This window comes from Molothrus ater, chromosome 1 (assembly GCF_012460135.2).
Source record: "Molothrus ater isolate BHLD 08-10-18 breed brown headed cowbird chromosome 1, BPBGC_Mater_1.1, whole genome shotgun sequence".
In the NCBI taxonomy this organism is placed as follows: Eukaryota; Metazoa; Chordata; class Aves; order Passeriformes; family Icteridae; genus Molothrus; species Molothrus ater.
Window position 1 is genome coordinate 28216319 of NC_050478.2, and position 21143 is coordinate 28237461.

Below are 21143 nucleotides of genomic sequence, written 5' to 3' on the forward strand. Positions count from 1 at the left end.
CTCCACAACCTCCCTGGGCAGCCCATTCCAATGTTTACTCACCCTTTCCATGAAGAAATTTGTTCTAATATCAAACCTAAATCTCTCCTGGTGCACTTCAAGATGATATCATAGATACTCCAAATACCTACGTGACGGAGCAGCTCTCTTCTAGAAAGTACTTCTGAAAGATGTAGATTGACTGTTCTGGTGGTTTAGATCCAGTAGGATAATTATTAATGAAACTAATTCCATAATTTTGCTGTGTTGAATCCTGTTGCTAAAGTGTGTGTTCTTTTCATTATTTCAGGAGATCTATCAGTGGTGTGGCTCATCATGCAATAAGTACGAGAGGCTGAAGGCCACACAGGTTGCTGTTGGCATTCGGGACAACGAACGAAATGGAAGGTCCAAATTAATTACTGTGGAAGAAGGGAGTGAGCCAGAGCACCTCATAGAGGTACTGTAATGTGCAAACTTGTTGCTGACATAGTAGTGAATAAAAAGTTCTTGCAGCTCAGGAACTAAATCAGATTGGGCTGATGTTATGAGTGATGCTGGATAAACGGTATAGTAGGCCAGTCTATACCTTTTCCTTCCTTCCTTACCCAGGCAGTATTAAGTTATTTGGGCATTACAGTCTAAGATAATTAATCATCTGAGAATATTTTTGCAAGAATAAATTTTTGCTCTATTGAGTTAGCTGTACAGTGACTGAATTAACACTATGCCTCACACCAGAGCATGCCATCAGCTCTGTGTGAAGAAGGAGCATCCGTTTGGGACAGCACCAAACAAAGACGCAGAATTACTGTATGTAGAAAGTAAAAGAATGTGGCAAATTGCATATTGATTTGGCTGGGGGCCAAGCACACTGCTTTACTTCATACTTCACACTGCATACTTCATCTTCTATTTCAAGATCATATGCACCTAGCCTCTAGTAACCCCAGTGAGCCCCTTCCTCATATGTTTAGAAAGTTTAACAATTTACTTAAAATCCCCAGATTTCAGATATCACAACTAAGCTGATCAAAGTAGAGTGGAAGAAAAATTCCCAATTTATGGATTTTTCAGATCTCTAAAAGTTAACAAACACTCATGTGTTGTTACAGGTGGCCTACTAATGAAGGCATTGGCACTTGACATTTGTGTCCTAAATTAAGCTTCTTCCATTCATTCTCCAAAGAGAAGGAAGAGGGAAGCAGGGTCACAAAGCAGTACTTCAATAAAATGGAATATGTACAGCTAGGATATTGTCTTGTAGTCCATACTAAGTTCAGGAAGTAAAGCTAATGGTGCATGCAAGAGTGCAGTTAGTTTTTGTGCTGTTTTCATTCAGTGTGGTCATTCATACTAGTCACTGCCTGAGAGCAAAACAGGGGCTGAGCCACCAGCCCGTGGCCATGCTGGCTGTGGGGACCCCTTTGGGTGGACTGTCCATATCCTTGCAATGACCTTTTCTCCTGTGGGTGTAAGTACAGATGTGGCCACGTTCAGAAGAAGGGAAGGTGGCACACAGTGTACCAGAGATTTTTGAAGAGGGAAGAAACCCAAGCAAACAATGCTCTGGTTTTTTACTTCCTTGTACAGACTTTCCACGCTGGCTCTGCCGTGTTGCATATTTTACACGTATAGCTCTTTTGAAAAGAGCACAGATTGACAATTAGAGAGCAACCTCCTGCTCCTGATTTGAATCACAGCATTGGGTTGCATCCTGCTGCAGCTGTGGCTGGGGTGCCTCTGGGATCCTGCCCCTGGCCACAGCTGCTGCTGCTGCCAGGCCCATCCTGGGGTTACCTCTGGAGGCTCTGAATGGAGCTTCTGGTACACTCATGTGTGACTTGGGAGCACTGATCAGAGCAGCTCCCTGTGCTCCCTGCATGGTGCAGGCAGATAAGTTGGACTTTTGTGCTAGCCCAGTGAGGACATAGGCCAGCTGCAGACTGCCTCCCTGCCATCCCCCTCCATAGGCTCTGAGGGGAAGGGATATGCTGCCCTTCCCCCTGCATCTCTTTGCCAGGCTTCCATTTATTGTTTTGTAGCAACCTCAACACATGACTAAGAGCAGGAAAACACCAAGGTGGCATTTTGATCCTGTACTGCATTGTTATTGTATTGGGGTATAAATTCTTTCTTCACTTGCACAGCAGTGTATGAAGAAGATTCTGCTTCTGTTTTAGGATTCTGAATATGGAGGGAACAGAAATGGGTCGTTCAATGCAATCAGATTAACTGCTTTTATTGCTGCCACTGTGATGAGCCCAGTTTGAGTGAGTGTGTCTGCAGTCAGGGTTTATTTTCTATTCTGCATTGTGCTATCCTTGCTTTTTGTATGTGCTGCTTCTATAACAGGGTCTGCAGCTCAACTGTGGCTGTCCCAGTCCACTCTGAAATGTGCTGCTAATAAGTCAGGAGGGTAGTTAACCTCATAAACATCTAAAATTTATTAATCCTTATTCCTGCTCAAACTGTTTCCAGTTTCTGGTACTCTTTGTTTGGATTTCTCCTTCCTTGCACAAAATCGTCTCTTAACTTGCTGTTACACTCTCCCAGGCTAACTGCTGTTGAGCTAACATTGTGTTTGTTTCTTCCCTCTACATCAGGAAGGGTGGATTTTTGGCATCTCCAGCTTTCTTAGAAAAAGCTTGATTTATTTTCTGTGGAAAAGAATTACATACTTTAAGTATTCATTTTGTCATCCAGTATGCCACTGAAATAAAAAAGAGATTTCCTAAAATTATCTCCTCTGACAAATGTCAGGAATGATTCCCCTTCCTGTGAGCTAGAAATCTGCGTTCATATCAGTGGCCAAACTTGCTCATGTAGTGCCAGTAGACGCTTCAGGCAGGGGCTGACATACCCATCATGAGTACCAGCAGAAAGAGCCAACACTGATCTCATTCCTGCTCCATAAGCACAGAGTTGTGACTCCCTACAGAAAAACAAAACTTCTGTGCCTGCACCCCACCTCAGAGGCAAGACACAGGCTGGCTGAACTAACCCTGCCACACTTCTGTCCTGCTCTAGGATTAACAGAGGCAGCTGTGCTGTGATGAGGAGGTGTTTCCTGGCCAGCCCACTGTCCTGCTGGGAGCTGTGGTGCTGTGGGTGAGGTGAACTTGTCTGATGAGGGCAGTTACTGCTCCCAGCTACCATTTTTAGCAATGGGAAGAGGCTGCACTGCTCGAATTTTCCCATGGGAGAGAACTGTCAGGAGCTGCTGTAGGACTGGATGAATTGCTGTGGCAGACCAGCAAGACACAGCTCACTCACCCTAGGAAAGGAGCATTACTAGAAGCTGGGTATGTGAATAGTTTTGACAGCAGCAAGCCCTTTTTCATCTGCCACCACAGGCCACACAGTGACCATCCTGTGCTTGCACTCTGGAAACACAGCATGTCTGGGAAGCTCAGACTTGCAGTGGGTGTGCAGAGCTTCTCAGAAGATGCTTCAGGGATCACTAGAACTCTGACTGTGAAGACAAGGCAGAAGTTTTCTGTGCACATCAGAGATATTTGTTATCTGGCTTCGCCTCCATGTTTGGAAAGTGAAGCCAGATACATAAATCTGGCTTTAGGTGCCAGATTTGGGTGAGGTAAATTTAGGTGAGGTAGTGACTGGCAGGTTTAAAGAAGCAGTGTTGTATAGGGTTGCTACCTTGGAAAATTAAAAGAGAAACTGACCACCTTGGCCAAATTGCTGCTGTTGCTGTGCCTGGTCACCAGTCTCAACAGAACATTAAAAAAATCACCAGATGCCAACTCTGCTCTGATTTTCACATGTAAGCAGCTGAATAGTTACCCATTCTGCTGAATCTTACACTTGAATGTTTGAATTGTGTTACAGGAAATTTTTGACTTTCATGGGACCAATCCAAAAACAGATCTTAGCAATGCTTGACACAGTTTGGTAGCTGCTGCCTGTGCTGATGCTGATACTCATCCTTCTCACTGCTTGCAGTGGTAAGCAGGGATCTCACAGCGCTGCTTTTAGTTGCCCAAGAGATCACTGAGGACTGAGAGCAGCCAAAGTAATTGGCAGCCAAGCTCAGGACAGACAATTTTCTTACTCTAGTTGGAATCTCTGCTCTAATTTTGAAGAGAAGAGAAAATTGGAGAAGCTGCATTTTAAAAATTTTCCCATAATCTCGTTATTTAATATTGTGGAGTAATGGCAAACTAGAAAAACTAGGAATCAGAAATTAGTGTATTTGTGAAGATTTCTAGTCAGCCAGCAAGCTGAGGGTGCTTGTAGTAATGCGGGAAGCATAGAAGCATTCAGTTCTGAGTCACTCAAGGGAAAGATGGAAAGCATCCAATCTTCCATTTGTTGTGCAGCAATCCCTTGATCTGGTATCATAACTCTAGAAATGAATAGAGGAGAGGAGAAAGTCTTAGTGTATTTGTTTTCCTCTATTTGTGTAATTTGAAATATTGGACACCCTAAAATATGTTTATGTTGATGGTACTTTCTGCCTACATAGACTCATCTCCCTGTGGTACATTTCAAGTATGTTGGGCAGCTGTGTCAGTCTGCAGGGTATGAGAGCCAATGAAAAAGTAGGATAGACTGAGTTCTACCTAAACTAAGTGTTAAGCCTGCATCTGCTCCCTCTACTTAATATGTTGTGTTCAGCTAACACTTTTCAAGATGCTTCTGTTTCTCTGAGCCTGTCTGATTCATAGAATTTATTGTTCCCTTACACATGACTCCCTTAAAACTGCAACTCTTGGTACTATATGATTGGTGTGGTTTTTACTGCTGACACATTCTGTTGTGGTTTTGTAAAGGTTTTTGATTTTCATGATTGAAACCTGAGAAATGTGACAGCTGAGGTTCAAAACCACAAGAAAATGAATAATCTTGTTAGTATGCATCTTTGGAATCACTCCTCTGCCTTTAAACATAAAGCTCTGCCACTTTTATTTACTCAGCATTTGCAGTTGTCACGTGCCTGTTTTTCTGAGTATTCTAGAGCCCTTACAGCAGGTGGGTCCAAACCTCTCATAAAATACTTGTATAAAGATTCAGCTGGTGTAAACACCGAGCAACGGGGAGAACCTCTTCCTCCTTGCTGGTAGAGCAGCCTTTCTCCTCTCTGCTCTTTCTTTAAAGCCCCTAAGCAATGATTAGTCATGAGAATTGCTGAGTGCCATTGTATCCAGTGATGATTGTTTTTGCCTGTGGTGTGAATAAATACTACAGGTGAATGGTCTGATCATATTACAGGCAGTCACACCTTCCTACCTTTGTAGCTGGAAAGGGTCTGGCAGCACTATGCACTGCTAACTCAGCCCTGTGGATAAAATCCCAAGAGCACAGACAATAAAGAGTGCATTGCAAATGCAAGTTACAGAGGCTCTAGACTCTAAAGACCCAAATAATGCAAACATGTTGAAAACATGAAGCTCCAGTAACCCTTAAATTAATTGGATAGATGTCTGCCCATATGGATAGAAGAGCAGGATCACTTCTTCCTTTCTTATTAAATTCAAGCCCTTAAAAATTATTTTTTACAAACCAAAGATCATTTCCAAGGACAGCATGGAGCACAGTGAGGTAGCTGGGGAAAAGTGAGGCCTGCCTTGACATGTAGGTGGGTGTGAGAGTGCAAGGACATGTTGCTCTAAGGAGCTGTGCAGGTTCCTGCAGTCCCTGGCTCTGTCACATGGATCGTTACCTAAGGCTGGAAGAGCAGCACGTGCCCCACTGCTGAAGGTACTGGTTTGGTACCTGCTGCTTTCCCAGAGCCAGCAGGAGCTGTCATCACAGCTCTGCAAAAGCAAAACCTGCTCTTGCCACTCTCAACATTTGTGTTCCTTCTTGTTCCCTTGCTTTTGGTTGTATTACGAACTTAGTCATGCTAAGGGGAGGTTTGTTTGTTTTGTATACAGAGGAGTGAAGGAACAGTGGGATGGATGATGCAAGAGGAGGAAGAGGGGTAACTTTTTAGAATAATATTTTATTCTAACTTTTTGTGGACTACAAACTCCAGGCATTTGTTAGGGATTAAACAATTGTTTAATTGTGTAGCTTGTACAGTTTTAATCAAATGCTCATAAGCTCTGAACTGCATGTAACTGTCAGGCCCCAGCCTGAACCTGTTCACAACCAAAAAAAATCCCCAATATGAAAAGTAATGAAGCCCTGTCTATGGCTTTGGAAATATGTAAAGCAAAGTTGCCTGTTATCATCTAAATTGAGACAGCTGGAATAAAATAGACATTATTCCAAGGAATTTTGTGAAATAAATACTAGAAATTAATTTCAGTCCCAGGGTAGAGGCAGTATTGAACAGTCATGTACAAAGGAAAATGAATGCCTTGAGAGAGGGGTGAGGACAGTGGAAGTTGTACCAGACCCCAGTGCCAAGACTCAGTAACACGGGCACACAGAGCAGTCAACTACATTTTCTTGAGAATACAAAGACTTAAGAAAGCTAATGCACAGAAAATAGCAGAACTACTAGCTGTAGTTTCTATTAGTAGTTGCATTGGCTACTCAAATGAACAGACAGTTTTCTCAGGCTGCTTTGAAACTATGGGTCAAATTTATCCCTCAGGAACACGAATATGCTGCTTCACTGGAGTGATTTTGGGCATAAGGTAGGTGCCAGCAAGAATTTGGGTCCTGTCAGTTTGATCAGTTTGTTGGATACAACCCAAAATAGTCCAGGGGAATAAACCTACAGGTAAAAATCTTACACATGACTGTGCACCTTTCATAGCAACACCTGCTCAGTGTGAGGAGTGGCAGTTTACCAAGCATTCCAGTGTTTGTTTAAGCTTTATGATGGGCTGTGAAAGTGGGTACAAAGTGCAAACCCCTTGCCCTTCAGGGTGCCAGTTTCAAACTGTCAAAACCAGGAGTTCTGTGTTCTTTACAGCGAAGGAGCCTATCTCCGTCATTAAGGACAGTCCCTTTCCTTGATACAAATTTACATTTAAATGACTAAATTAACACAACTCAGACAAAACTTGCATGGCCTGGATTCCAGTACATCTTAGCTGCTCTGCACCAGCTGAGCATTTGGCCCAGCGTTTTTCCCAGACCCATATAGAAGATCAAGAGGGGTTTGGCCAGAGAATGGTAGAGGCTGGTAAGGAGAATCTTCCTAAACCTTGGGAGTTGCCCATAATATTCTTCAAGCTGCAGTTTTCAGTCATGGCTGCCTGAAGCCACTTACTTAAATGACAGGGAACTGAATAGGAGCTGCAGGTGGCAAACACATCTGTAAGCCAGGCTTCTAATTAAGTCTCTAAATACGGATTTCAATGCCTGCATTAGAAATTTAATTTCAGAAAGAAAATGTTCAGGTGTATCACACTGCATGGCATGAGCTAAATTCTTTATGAACAGCTCTACTAGCAGGTGGTTGAAAACCTAATTTCTTATGCTAGGAAAGTTGCTTCTAAACTAGGTATTTTAGGGAATTTCTAAGATCCTAATGATTTCCTGGAAGTACTTGTGATCAAATGTGTCTCATTTGCATTCTTGTGGGTGAGAAAACCACTCATCTTTGTTATGTTTCCTTCTTTAGCAGCTGTAGCTCGCAGGGCTACCACATAAATCAATTATAATCTTATAATTACATGTTAGAATATGAATAGAGTTTGTAATGGCTTTTTTCCTTTCTGTGCTATACTATCAAGAAATCTCTTGGTGAAAAAGTACTATAATTTTCACTTATTAAATGAGCATAATTAAGAGAAGGCCAAAGACAAGAGATGTTAGCACTTATCTCCACATGGGATTGTTAGCTCTTATTTCAAGGTACTTCCTTGCAACAGGGGAATTTCATGGAGAGGACCTGAAAGGGTAGATTTTCTTTGCTGTATAAAGAGCTCTGAGATAGTTTCTTCCTGGCATCCTGCATCTCTCTAGCAGAAATGCACCTTGAAGGGGTATTTTTTCTTGTTTTTTTCTGCAGGTTTGTCTCCTCCCAGCCCTTTGCAGAGCAACTGGGGTCTGTGTGCAAGGTTGCCTATGAATTTTCCTTAGTGAAAGTTGTGTAGTGCAGGAAGGGCTTAGGGAGGAAAAACTTCGTAGATTTTGTTGGTTTTTTTTTAAAAGAACTCCGCATGTGCACAGATTGCTGTTCCCTGTCCAGGCCATGTAAAACTGGAATAAGAATCCTCTCTTTGGGCCAAAGTGAAGCACAGCTGTATGGAAGAAAGCATCCCATGTGTTGGGGGATCAGTTCAGTATTTTCACCACAGTGATGTGATGCTGAGGAAATCTGTAAATACAATTATTGCAGGTACTGCAGAACAGGCTGTTAGGGCCAGGTCTTCTGCTTACACAGCTGCTTATGACTTTGATACTGTCTGGCTTTACCTTTAAAAATAAATGGTAGGTAAATTAAGATTTAAATACTGCAGTAATGAGTGCTGCAGCTTCTAACTCTGAAGAACTGTAAATCATAGCTGAACATTTTGGCTCCTTTACACAGAATTTTAGGATGTGTAGGAACTTAAAGACATGAATCAGTTAGTGGAGGGCACCTGAACCAGCAGGAGGAAATTATTTTCAAAGAGCTAAGCAGGATATATCTCCTAGACAACCAGGTGAAAAGAACATTGCTACTCTCTCTGTGCTAATAAATATTTAATTTATTTCAAGCATCAGCGGGAGTCATTAGAGAATATCTGTCAAAATACTCTCTGAATTGCTTTCTTAAACATTAGAGTCCAGTCTTTGCTCTGTCTTGGACCAAAGAGTTTGGTGTCATGTCAGGGAGGTTCCCCTGCCATATCTGGTCTGTTTGCTGCATGGGAGTGGAAATGCTGAGCTTGTGAATACAACCAGCATTGCACTCCAAAAATATTCCAATGCCCTGAGTGGCTTTTCCCATGGTCTAAGTGCTGAAACACCTTGCTGCAGCTCCTCTGCTCACCCTGATGTGTTACAGCTGCCTGCTGCTGTGCATCCTTTGGGAACACTGATTTCCTAGCAGGGTCTCTGCCTGCCAATCGTGGGCTGCTGCCTCCAGCTCAAGCTTCATGGAGTGTTTGCCACACTCCTCTTTTCACTCCCATATTGGTATGGTCCAGCCACAGCCTTGGGACCAGCTGCAAAACCAGAGGCACTTAAAAGAGTGAAAAGCTGGGAGTGTTGTGGTTTTGTCAGATAAATATTCTTTATGGCTGAGGCTCCCTGTTGGCATTAGTTACTGATTTATTTCATTATTATACAACACATAAGCATGCACTGTCACGTAGCACATATTTTATCCACAAGGCCTTTAAACAGATCTGCAAAGCTGCAAAGGCTTCAGTATGTACCTCAATTTATGAGGTAAATAAAGCAGAAAAAATGGGCAACTCAAGTACACGTGCAAGTGTCTGCAGGCTTTGGGTCCCATATTTTTAATACTACTTCTGGTATCAGAGGATGATGTTAACAAAGCAATGAGATTAAAAATTTAGGTAGAAAGAATTAGTATAAATGCAAAAAGATGTGGAGGTGATCGACTAGATTATTTTTAATTGTGCTGCAGGTAGTCAAGTGCTGAACAGCTCAATTTCCTGTGTTCGTTCAGCAGCAGTGATGATTAGAAAAAGACTGAAGCATTTCATACTTACTGCCTTTCACCCTCCTGGTTTCTTTTGGCATGGGATCATTGTTCATCTTGGAGGCATCCTAAAAGCCAGATATTCGAAGATAACGTAGGCTGGGGATTTCCTCATTTCATGCACACCCAGTCTTCAAGTAAATAACTAGCTTAGGTACTGCCAGCTGTGCAGTCCCAGCAGGACAGAAAGCAGCCTGTTTTACCTTGCACCCGAACTATCAAAAAAAAAAAAAAATCAAATTTTTACTCTCAAGACTGATCTAGACACCTTTTTGTGAACATGTTATCCATGGCCAGTTTCACAGAACAGACAAATAATGTTAGAATATTCTTATCATGTGAATAAAGACTTTATATTCAAATTATCCCAGACAGATATGCAAAGTTGAAAATATCTTATTAAAAGCTGCCAAAGCCTAATGCCCTATTTTTAGGCAGTTAAGCACAGAGCTTTGAAAAATTATGATTTGCATTTGAAATTCCTGAGACAACAAAAACTGGCTAAAAATGTCGGCCATAATTTATGCATCAAAAGTGCCATGAGCAGCTGATGTGTTTTGCTGTTTAATATCAATCTGAAGTCCCACAGAACAGATTTAGACCTTAATGCTAGAAAGTCCTTTTGATAAATTACATGGTAAATGCCTGGAAACTAACAGCATGCCAGAACTATTTGTTAACATAAACCATCCTTTTGCCCACTTCTCAGTGCATTATGGCTGTTTCCATCTTTTCAATCTGTGTTCAGGAGGGTGGGAGGTTGCCTGCTCAAGGTGAGCATGTAATGAGATCTCTTGTTGCTGGAATTGCTAGTGAGAGGCCATTTCAGGCAGAAGCCCTGTGAGCAGTTCAGTGAAGGGAGAAGTTTTTCCTATTGGGAGTGTAATTTTTTGTAAGGCAATGAATATTAGTTCAAATTGATGGGAAGAGTTCTAGCTTACAATAACCAGTAAAATAAGCCTATTTGGTTATTCATTATGTGACAAATGTCAAAAGTCATTTTTGTCTGGTTCAGAATATCCTCAGCAGTGGTTGTGCTCTGCCAGAGGGACCAGTAACCCCAAACAATTAGAATTTAAGCTGTGGCTGTTTACTTCAGCAGAGAAGGCCTAAAGCCACCTTTGCCTGATGATCCTCTGTGCTGGGACCCAGGGTCAGTCAGCCAGGTGGTTACTGGCCTGTATCGTGATCATCCCTTCCTTTCTCTGATGGATTTTTTTCCTGCTCAAGTATATATTTGAGAGAATACTTATTTCAGAGAGATGTTTCTTGTAATATTCTTCTCTGCTTTGAAGGTTAATAAAAATCTAAGCCATTATCTACCAATGAGTTCATTCTGTGTCTGTTTTTCAGGCCTGTAGTCCTGTACAGTGGCTTTATTCTCTGTCACAACCTACACGTGTACCTTGAATTTGGGGAGCAGGATATACTTGCTTGTGTCAAAGCATACAGGAAAGTAAATTATGATCTACTACCCTGACTCTTTTCCAAAAGTATTAAGTAATAAAATGTCATTTAGGCAGCTTTAAGCTGTGTCAATTTCTTGCTTTTCTTTCTATTGGTGTAAGCATATAAAGGTGGGAGTTTGAGAGGTTTTGAGATCTGATCTTCAGGATCACAGCCACAACAAACAGTTCAGTTTCAGTCCCAGAAACCTAACCCAAAGTGTTTATATGAAGAAGAAAATCAAACACAATGCTAGTGTACACAAGTTAAACTGTATAAAACTGGTTTTCTTTCTTAATTGACCTTCACTTGACATGCTGTTCAGGTATTGTTTTCCTAGGTGGATTTTCAGCCTCACTGAGCTCCTTAAACTTCTTGCTCCCATTAAATCAATATCAACTATTTTATGATGCGGGGCTGGCTTCTCCAGTTATGAAGAAAATACTTGCCAAATTTCTTTTAATGACTTTATTTTAAATTATTTACCTTGTCACATTCCTTCAGATTAAAAACTTCTTGTCTGTATTTCTTCTGTTCTTTTTTTAAGGTGGAGTTTCACTTCTGAGTAAAAGCATTGCCTCAGTATTTTGCACTTATCTGAGGGGGTGCAGATACTTACAGAGAAGAGCTTATGCACATGCAAATATGAAACAGGTTTTGCAGGCAGGATAAGCTACATTGCATTTACCACAAGTGAACTTGGGCAATTGTAGAGGAACTGATGTTCTGTTGGTTTGCATAATGGGAGTCTTGTACTAACCTAGGAGTGTCAACACAGAAGTCTAACAGAGCTTAAAAACCCCAACATTTTAAGATTAATGCAGACTGACTTCCTGTTATATGCCTTCAGACAAGGTCTAAAGCTATGGAGTTAATGAATACTTCTGCTAAAACAATGCTAAGCCCAAAGAATGAAGAAGGTGGGGCATGGATATGCTTTCAGGGCCCCTGATTACTCTTTATATTGCTGTTGCTGATACTATGATAAACATAATAATAATGATTATTTAAAAAGCGGTTTCAATGTCTTTGTGTCCAACTGTGCATTTATGAGATTTAAGGTGGGAAGTTTGCCAGGATTGTTGGTCATCTGGGGAGCACTGTGGCTAGGTTATCTTGTGTGTACCCAAAAGAGCATTGCTATTTCCAGGTGTGTAGGTTGGATTTTTGGGTCTGAGTTCTTGGCATGTTTGTGAGTCAGGGTCTCGCACCTCAGAGCACGCAGGAGAGCCAGCCTGGGACTGTCAGCCCACTGGGCCATATGGTGTCAACACCCAGAGGAGCAGCCTGGCTGTGCAGAAATTAATATATGAGCACAGTTGTGTGTAAATTGCTGCCATAAGATTTGTATGAAACTAAGAGTGTATGTATATAAGTATCAGAGGACCCAGTGTCCTTCAAATGGTCTGTTGGTATAAATCATTGGGGTACCTTGCTGCAAAGCTTTGGGAGCCTATGACTGCAGTCTCAGTTGGAGTGATTTGTTTTCTTTTTGATACATCACGTGAGAAGTATCTGTAAAAAGGGAGGTGCTCCAGAGAGCTACAGCTCAGCCAGCAGGTCCTTATGTAATGATACAACCCAGTTTCAGCATAGCAGTTAGCTGTTGTTTCAGTACTGTTGTAATCTTACTGATAAAACTATTAATTTTCATAACATGCAGACATCATATACATGTGGAGCCATAGCATGGGAGTGTGCCTTAGGAGGAGTAAAGATAACTTCTCTGGAAGGCATTTCTTTGGAAAGAACATTATTTCAACATTTTTTCATGCTTTGTGTTTAAGTATGGAATTTTTCCTTCCACGATCTGTCTCATCCTCCAGCCTGTAAGACAAACTGGCAACAAATACATGTTGGAAGCTGCATAAACTCTTCCTAGCAATACAGATGTGTACTGACTATATATATATTTCATACAATATCACTTTATATAGTAAGTATATCTATATGTGTGTATGCTACCTGTCTTCACAGTTGGTGCCTTCACAGGCCCTAGGTCATTTAACCTTGTATCATCTTCAGGTTTCGATACCAACACGTGCAGGTACCACTAGTGATTCAGCTCAAAGCATTTTCTGACAGCTGTGTTGGCTGCACAGCCCTCCTCACAAGTCCTGGCTTTTCGTACCTGGTGGGAGGAGAAGCATGTCTTGTCCTTTTTAACAAGGGTCACCACAATGCCAGGATCTACAAGCAACTGTGACTTAAAATGCAGAAGAGGACACTCTCAAGGCCCTTCTCCATTTGTTTTTGGGCTCTTCTGAGAAAAAGAAGTACAGAAATTAATAATTTGTGTTTTCTGTTTGCCTGTGCTGAAGCACAGGGCTAGAGAAGCTCTCTTTGGCCAGAGAAGCTGCTGTGTAATGAGTTGTGGAGGGGTTTCCCTGGAACCAGAATGTCTCATATCTATAACTGCACCTGCACAAAGGGGGTTCTAACCCCTCTCCCTGTGGTAGTACCCATGAATTGAGATTTCCTAAGACCAGCTTTGTGAGTCTGACAATAATTCTCTATCTACTTCAGAAAAACATTTCTGCATTTGGTTTTGAGATAGCAACAGGTCAGGCCAGCAATCTAACCTGTGCTGGGCCCCTATAATTTAAAACCCAATTTTTAAATGATAGGGGCTGCTTACTGAATTGCCACCAGAATGCAGCACCCAGACCTTGCTGTAATTAGAGAGGCTCCTTCTGTCAAGGTGCCTTCACAAAGACCAACAGGCACTATTTGCATTGAAATATTCAGAATGACACTTGCACAGTTAAAAGAAAAAAAGGGATTTTGTATCAACATGCATGACTTACAAAGATGCTACAAAATAATTGTGGGGCCACAGGTATTCTATAGGCACAACAAGGGAAAACACTGACTTTAACTGTGTCAGAAGCCAACATTTTTGTGGGGTTTTTTGGGTCTTTTGTTTGTTTGTTTTGGCGGTATTTTGGGGTTTTGGTTTTTTTTTTTTTTCTTTTGTTGTAAATGCCTAATTAAACAGAGCACTAGTGAGTAGAAACTTCTGGGAGTTTTATTAACAAGAATCTTTTAGTTACTGAAAGTCAGATATTACAGAACCCACAAACTTGTTCAGTGTCTGTTCAGGTAAAGATGTATGCCTATTATTTGGCAGTTTTGTGACCCTGGCGTTACAAAGACAGGTAGGGAAGAAAACATTTTTAGAAACCTGGTGCCAGTAAACTGCATATGCCCTTCTGTTCTAGCTGTTCACCAGTACAGTGGCACTCTGTTGTGGACATGGAGGCCAGCTTGGCCTATAAAGCAGTAAATCTGCAGCCATGTAGTGTAAATTCAGGAGATGCTGACTGAGAGCTACTGAAGAGCTATGGGCAACATCTTTCTTAAAGAGGACATTGCTTTCTTGTCTTCAATGAGTTGCAGATAAAATTTACTAGCTTAAACAGCAGCAATCACATATGAAAAGGCCATTTTAATTTTATTTTATTTTACTATTTTATTGACTGTACCAGGTAAGAAAACTCCACAGATGGCAGATTTATATTAAATATTTATTCTATATTGTTTTTCTTTCCAAATTGTTTGCAGCTGTATTCTTTGTTGGGCTTCCCTGTTATCAAATATTTACAGGCTTTTTCCCATGGCTCCACATTATATTGCACAGCATTTTATACAGATAATGCACAAGTTCACAGGAGGCTGGCACTGCCCTTGTACTTTATGTTAATATTTAGTCTCTCAGACGTATCAATTACTACCTTCACTCTGGGACATAATTTCATAGGAATCCATAATATTCTGTACGTAACCTTTGGATCTGTCCACATATATGAGTCATTAGGGAAACATCATCAAGAAAGGATAACTAGGACTTGATAATGACTACCTGATCTAACATATTCTTGATGAACCTCTGTAAATTTCTTATAGTGGTAGTTGTTATAATATTGCCCATGGTGTAAAACTACCACAGTAGTTAAAATTGATTTTCTACTGGTAGAGCAAGAAAATGTTTTTCTCACACCATAAATTATTTTCAAAATCCTAGCTAAATTTTCCCCTTAAAATGGGATTAAGAATCTGGAATTTCTAAGATTAATGAACTCGTCATATGATATTTTATATTACTAATTTAATTACTTTATAATTTCAGCTGATATATTTCATTCCGTCAGTTTTAATTTTAGTATTGTTAAACATTTTAAGAGTAATGTCATTCCAAAAATTACAAGATGTGCTTGAGAACAGTTCAGAAGTTACTGGGAAGAAAAAAGGAAGACAGACAGGTGAACACACACATAGAACAGGATCGCGTACACCTTTCTATGTGTATTTTGTAGTGCATAGACAGCCAGCAAATTGTCCTGAGGAACAGACATCATGTAGGCATAAAGTTACTGGAGATCTGACACAATTTTTAAAAATTATCTGTATGTTTGTGTTACTTATGAGTTTGGTTTTAGATTGTCTTATATATAAAGATGATCCCAATTATTTGATTTCTGCAACAATACATTAGTGTACAGATATTTATGCTCCAGCACCTACTCTCTTTCTTCACTGAATTTCTTATTCTCTTATACAGGTTTTAGGGAACAAGCCAGAGCTCCCTGAGTGTGGTGATGATGAGGATGAGCTGGCTGATATCACAAACAGGAGAAGTGCTAAACTATATATGGTAAGTTGTTTATTTATCTACTTTTAATTAGGTATGCTCAACAGTAGTCATGCTTTTATTCATTCCTTCCTCATAAATGGAGTTCTGGCTTCATTACCAGAACTGCTCTTATTTTAGTTTATTTGCAGCCAATGAACAAGTTTCTCAAAGGATGTCAATCAAGGTAGTCCAGGTAATTTGAGGGGAAAAAATTGATTACTTTTCTGTATACTCAGGAAACAAGTTAAGCATGGCTTATGAACCATGCACTGCAGGTCAAAGAAGAGTTAACTGCTCTTAAATCATCCTCTCTTCTTAATTTTAACAGGGAGACTTTTAGTAGTCATATATGACTTAGTTATTCTTAGCAGAGTTTAAAAGTTTCATTATATTTTATATTATCTGTAACCTTATTCCTTTCCCCATCATCACTTAACAAGGAGGATTTGGCTAGCAAGTGGCACACTCTGACAGCAAGGAGTGCTACTGGAGCCCCATGTGTGTGATCCTGTAGGTGCCATCTACACTAACTTTGGGGCTGTTGTGAAGTGTGAGAGGTGACGAGTCACTCCCTCTGCAGCTTGTGCACCACACAGACCACAGGACAGAGCCACCTCTCTCCCTGCCTCTCGCATGATTTTTCCACTGCCCATACATAGGTGTATGTGGGGTTTACAGGAAGCCTGTATGATGTGATCATTGTTACAAAGCCACTTGTAGTCACACTTGTCTATGTGTTGCGTTTAGTTCACATTAGTTATTCCTTTCATGCCAAAAATCTGGTGTATATTCCTCTTCACAGCAGGGATTTAAGGGAACAAAATGGAGAGGAAAGAAGAAGGCCTGCACATATATATATATGATCAGGAGCATTGAAGTAAAACATAACTAGAGAAGGGAAAGTTAATTTTTGAATCCTAAAAGTCTCTGAAATTTCTGTGGTTATCTGATAAATTAGTGTAAGTACGCAGGTCCTGCTAACAGAGCTCGGTTAGCTAGATTTAAATGTGTTGCAGTATAACAGTGAGTATCAAAGGCAGGAGACAGGTCTGGTGAGCCCTCAAAGTAGGTATAATGATTGATTTTTACTTGTTGTGTGCAGTGGTAATTTCCTCTTTTTACTTCCATAATATAAAATGCAAGATACAATGATGTGTTTAAAATTAATATTTAATTATTAAAGGAAATAAAGACTGATAGAAAAGTAATTACAATAGTAATAATCTATTTTCACTAGTAATAACTGGTCTTTTCAGCTACACAGGAGTGATTTTTAAAAGGTTTTAAAGGTCTACATGAACTTACAGTGGTGGTAGAGGTTACAAAGCAGATTCTGGAACAGGTCATACATTAGAGTTTCCAGTTAAAGAACAGCAGGTTATAAATGTAGGCAATTCACCTGTTAGTGTCAGTGTAGGACTATTTTATTATGGTTCCAAATACTATTGTTCAGCATGTGCATGTGCCTTTGGCTTCAGTGTGAATTGCTATTCCAGTGGACGAGAAACATTTATTTTAAGAAGCTGCAAGGCAAGGATCCCACAAACTCCCTAAAACTAAGAATACATCTCCCTCTATTGGATGTAAAATGAACTGAAACAAAAAATAATAATCATGAGCTTACTTTACTTCCCAGCAGTACACCAATTTCATACAGCCAGTTATATAGGAATGGCAGCTGATTTTTATACTAATTTCAGAAATTTATTTGTCTATAAAAGCCAGAGTTGATCTAAATTTGAAATTACTGTTTTCTCAGGTGTCAGATGCGAGTGGATCCATGAAGGTGTCCTTGGTAGCAGAGGAAAACCCCTTCTCTATGGCTATGCTTTTGTCTGAGGAGTGCTTCATTTTGGACAACGGTGCTGCTAGGAAGATCTTTGTGTGGAAAGGTGAGAGGTCACTTGTACTGCGCATGCAGAAGCTATGCAGAGATCCCTAAGGAGTTGGCACAACACCCTTAGGACACTAACAAGAATTTAATACTGGCTAGGCACCGTACCCTGCACACAGCTCTTCCCTGCTACGGGCTGTGGACAAGGATTACCCACTTGTGTAAGGACCTCAAGACCGAGTCTTGTCTAAGGGCCCTAGTTTTGAAATATTTGTAAGAGTGGGTGATGAAATGCTTATCTAAATGGCAAGTACAAAGCAAACATAAATAATTCTATGAGTTCTGTATACTGTCATCAAATCCCTATCTTCTGGGACAAAATCTGGACACTGAACATTCCATTTGGGTAGGTAATGCCACGGAGGTGTGAAATTGAAAGGTGCGTGTCTAGAGCATAAACTAAAAGCATAAGCTTGCATATAATTTAATATCTTTTTTTTTCTTGCAAATATTTCTCTGAGGTATCATCAGTTGGCAATTGCTTTGTCTGCGTGTTTCCCTGGGGAAGAATACTACGACTGTGGAATTAGGTCTTGACACCTGGATTGCTGTAGTGCTGCCCTTCAATCCAGTGCTCTTTTTTTTTTTTTTTTTTTTTTTTTTTGGTCTGAGGCAGCTTATTAATTATTCTTTGGCATTTTTATTTTGTTTTACACTAAATGATTACTTGAGGCATTTGTCAAGTCTCTCAAGTCAGTCCAGGAGGCATTGTAAGCATTTTGTTTGAAAACATTTGGGGAGCACTGTGCTCAGATGGCTTATGTCTGTCTGTCCCTCTGATTCCCAATTGTCATTCTATATGACAGCTCCTAGAAGAACCAAGCCAACAGAGTCAGGCATAAAATAAATAAAATATTATTTAGGTATCCTCACTTTGCTATTGCTGGTAAAAATAATGTGTGGAAAACCCCTATTAGGCTGTGAGTCTCACCCTTGCACGGGAGGCTGCAGCTATCATCTCTGCAGGAAACCTTCAGGCCGCTAAACTGAGAAGTGTGAATTACTTCGGTAATGGTCTCATTCGAAATGGGATACAAATGAATACCTTATCAGAGCACCTGATTAGACTGTGAGGTCTTTGGAATGCAGCCACTGCAGCCTGCTGGGACACAGACCCTGTGGACAGTGTCAATGCCACAGAGACTTCATCTAATACTGAGCAAGGCTGAACAAGGAGCAGTGGATAGGGAAATGGATAAATTGCAAAGCTCGGCTATACAAAACAGGAGTTTCTTTTACTCTTTTGCACTGCCTGAAGAAGTGGAGGCAGTTCAGCTTTATTGACCATATTGCAGCCCAGCAAAGGAAGAGTCAGAAAAAAGACCCAGGGTACTTTGAGCCAAGTAGGTATTATTAACCAGTTTCTGTTTTTGTAGAAACACTCAGTAAAACAAAATGACCCCTTTTTCTCTCTTTCTGTTTTTTTCCCTTTAAATTAACTGTTTCCAAAGCTATCAAATTACTGTTTTGGCCATTCAACGTCACAAGAATCTTCTTGCTCGTGCTACGTGCAGCATTTGTGTTTATTCAAGACTGAGGGAAGAGCAATGTCAAAGAGAACCTGGCTTGAGGATTACTTGTTTTTGAAGGTTCTGTGAGCTTATTGCCCTTTTCCATGTACTGTTATCCTTCTGTTTTAATCAGGCAAAAATGCTAACCCTCAAGAGAGAAGAGCTGCCATGAAGAATGCTGAACAATTCATACAGCAGATGAATTATCCTGCCAACACACAGGTGCGATCTATTTGTGGAGGTGATACCAAGAGAGCTTGAGCTCTGTTAAACACATCATTTTTAAGTCAGCAGAAAAAATATTTTTAGTGGCTTATAAAACATAAGGGCAATATTTCACATATGATCTAGAAAAGTTTCTGTTTGGGTAACTGTGTCAGTTCTGTTTTCCTTCTCTTTCATGTGTCTTCCTTCATTTCAGATTCAAGTCCTTCCTGAAGGAGGTGAAACACCAATGTTCAAACAGTTTTTCAAAGACTGGAAGGATAAAGATCAAAGCAATGGCTTTGGCAAAGTCTATGTCACAGAGAGAGTGGCTAAAATTGAGCAGATTGAATTTGATGCTACCAAGTTACATGAGTCTCCACAAATGGCTGCCCAGCATAACATGATAGATGATGGTTCAGGGAAAGTGGAGGTAATTTTCATGTTGTAATAAATTTTATCTTATCTATTCTACTTGTAATGGGCAAATCTGCTACTTGTAATGGGCAAATCTGCTACTTTGTGTTTTAATTTTTGTACTGTTGTTTAGATTAGCACTCTATTAGTGGAATGTTCTTTTGGTGCTTATGAAAGTCATCAAGAGAAATCAAACACCAGAAATATTGCCCCTTACACAATACCTTGTAAATATTTACTTTAAATAGATTCTTAGTCTAAAGGAGAAACTTCAGGCTTATTTCAGCTTGAAATCTGGAATGGGAAGACTTTCGCTTGGAATCAGAAATCCATTCTATGTCTTTATGTAGGTATCCAATCTGGTTTCTAGAGGAACCTTATTTGTCCCTAGAGTGTTTCTAAGGTAGAGAGAGAAAAAGATGACTGTACAGTCTTTCTAGACCTTTTCATATCCCACTTCAGGACTATCTTTGGACTACACAGGGCTGGCATGGCATTGTATCAACATGACCTGTTGCATGCAAATTACATGTTGGGCTTCTGGAAGAAAAAGAAGGGATGAATACCTACACTCTCATCAGTGTATATTCTAGATTTCTAGAAAACACTCACACTTGGGATGGTCCATGGGCTTGAGCAGCCAATTGTTTGCTGAACTGGGCTGTAGTGAATGAAATAGGAAGAAATCTGCCTAACACCATGTTACCTGACTGCAGTGTGCCTCTCCAAAATGATATGTTAGTTTTATGATGGATCATAATGTTGTGCCATGTCATATTGTCACTGTAAGGTATTAAGAAAGTTCATCATGGCATTGTGAAGTGATCATGTGTGAAAAAAGCATCAAGACAAAGAGAAGTGTGTTGCAGCCCCTTGTGGATGGTCCTTATTAATTCAGGATGTATTTACCTACTTCATGATAAATCCTCCCTGTATCTATTCAATAACACTTGGGAACAGAAAGGACACTGAAGGGATAAGATAGTAAAACACTTTGTGAAGAGTCTCAGGATGCAGTTCAGCAATCTGCAGTGGTTTCCCTGTTTCCTCAGATCTGGCGTGTGGAAAGCAGTGGCCGAGTTCCTGTGGGACCTGAGACATATGGACAGTTCTATGGGGGTGACTGTTACATTATCCTCTACACTTACCCCAGAGGGAAGATCATCTACACGTGGTATGTTTGGCTGCCTTTGCACAGACCTGCAGTGTGTGGATATTATTTTATGTTGACTTTGTCCTTTTGAGTAGAATACACGTAAATGTAAGATTGTTCACTGTGAGTTTGTCATACAGCACAAGCTCTGGGTTACTTTGAAGCTAAATTTAACCATTGTCTTTCTCCTTGTCTTCCTCAGGCAAGGAGCCCATGCTACAAAAGATGAACTGACTGCTTCTGCATTTTTGACTGTTCAGCTGGATCGGTCATTAAATGATCAGGCTGTGCAGGTTAGTCTCTTGTGGATAAAATCCAGCAGAGCATGT

General features: G+C 40.4%; 1 protein-coding gene across 4 annotated transcripts in view; it reads left to right on the forward strand.

Moving 5' to 3' along the window:
- SCIN (scinderin) overlaps nt 1-21143 on the forward strand; it is a 54820-nt gene that overhangs the window by 24213 nt on the left and 9464 nt on the right. For all 4 annotated transcript variants that reach the window (XM_036406437.2, XM_036406438.2, XM_036406439.2 and 1 more), the window contains 7 exons: nt 290-439; nt 15564-15656; nt 17395-17527; nt 19174-19262; nt 19462-19677; nt 20714-20835; nt 21017-21107. In XM_036406437.2, coding sequence (XP_036262330.1) covers nt 290-439; nt 15564-15656; nt 17395-17527; nt 19174-19262; nt 19462-19677; nt 20714-20835; nt 21017-21107 — 894 coding nt within the window. The remainder of the gene's footprint in view (nt 1-289; nt 440-15563; nt 15657-17394; nt 17528-19173; nt 19263-19461; nt 19678-20713; nt 20836-21016; nt 21108-21143) is intronic.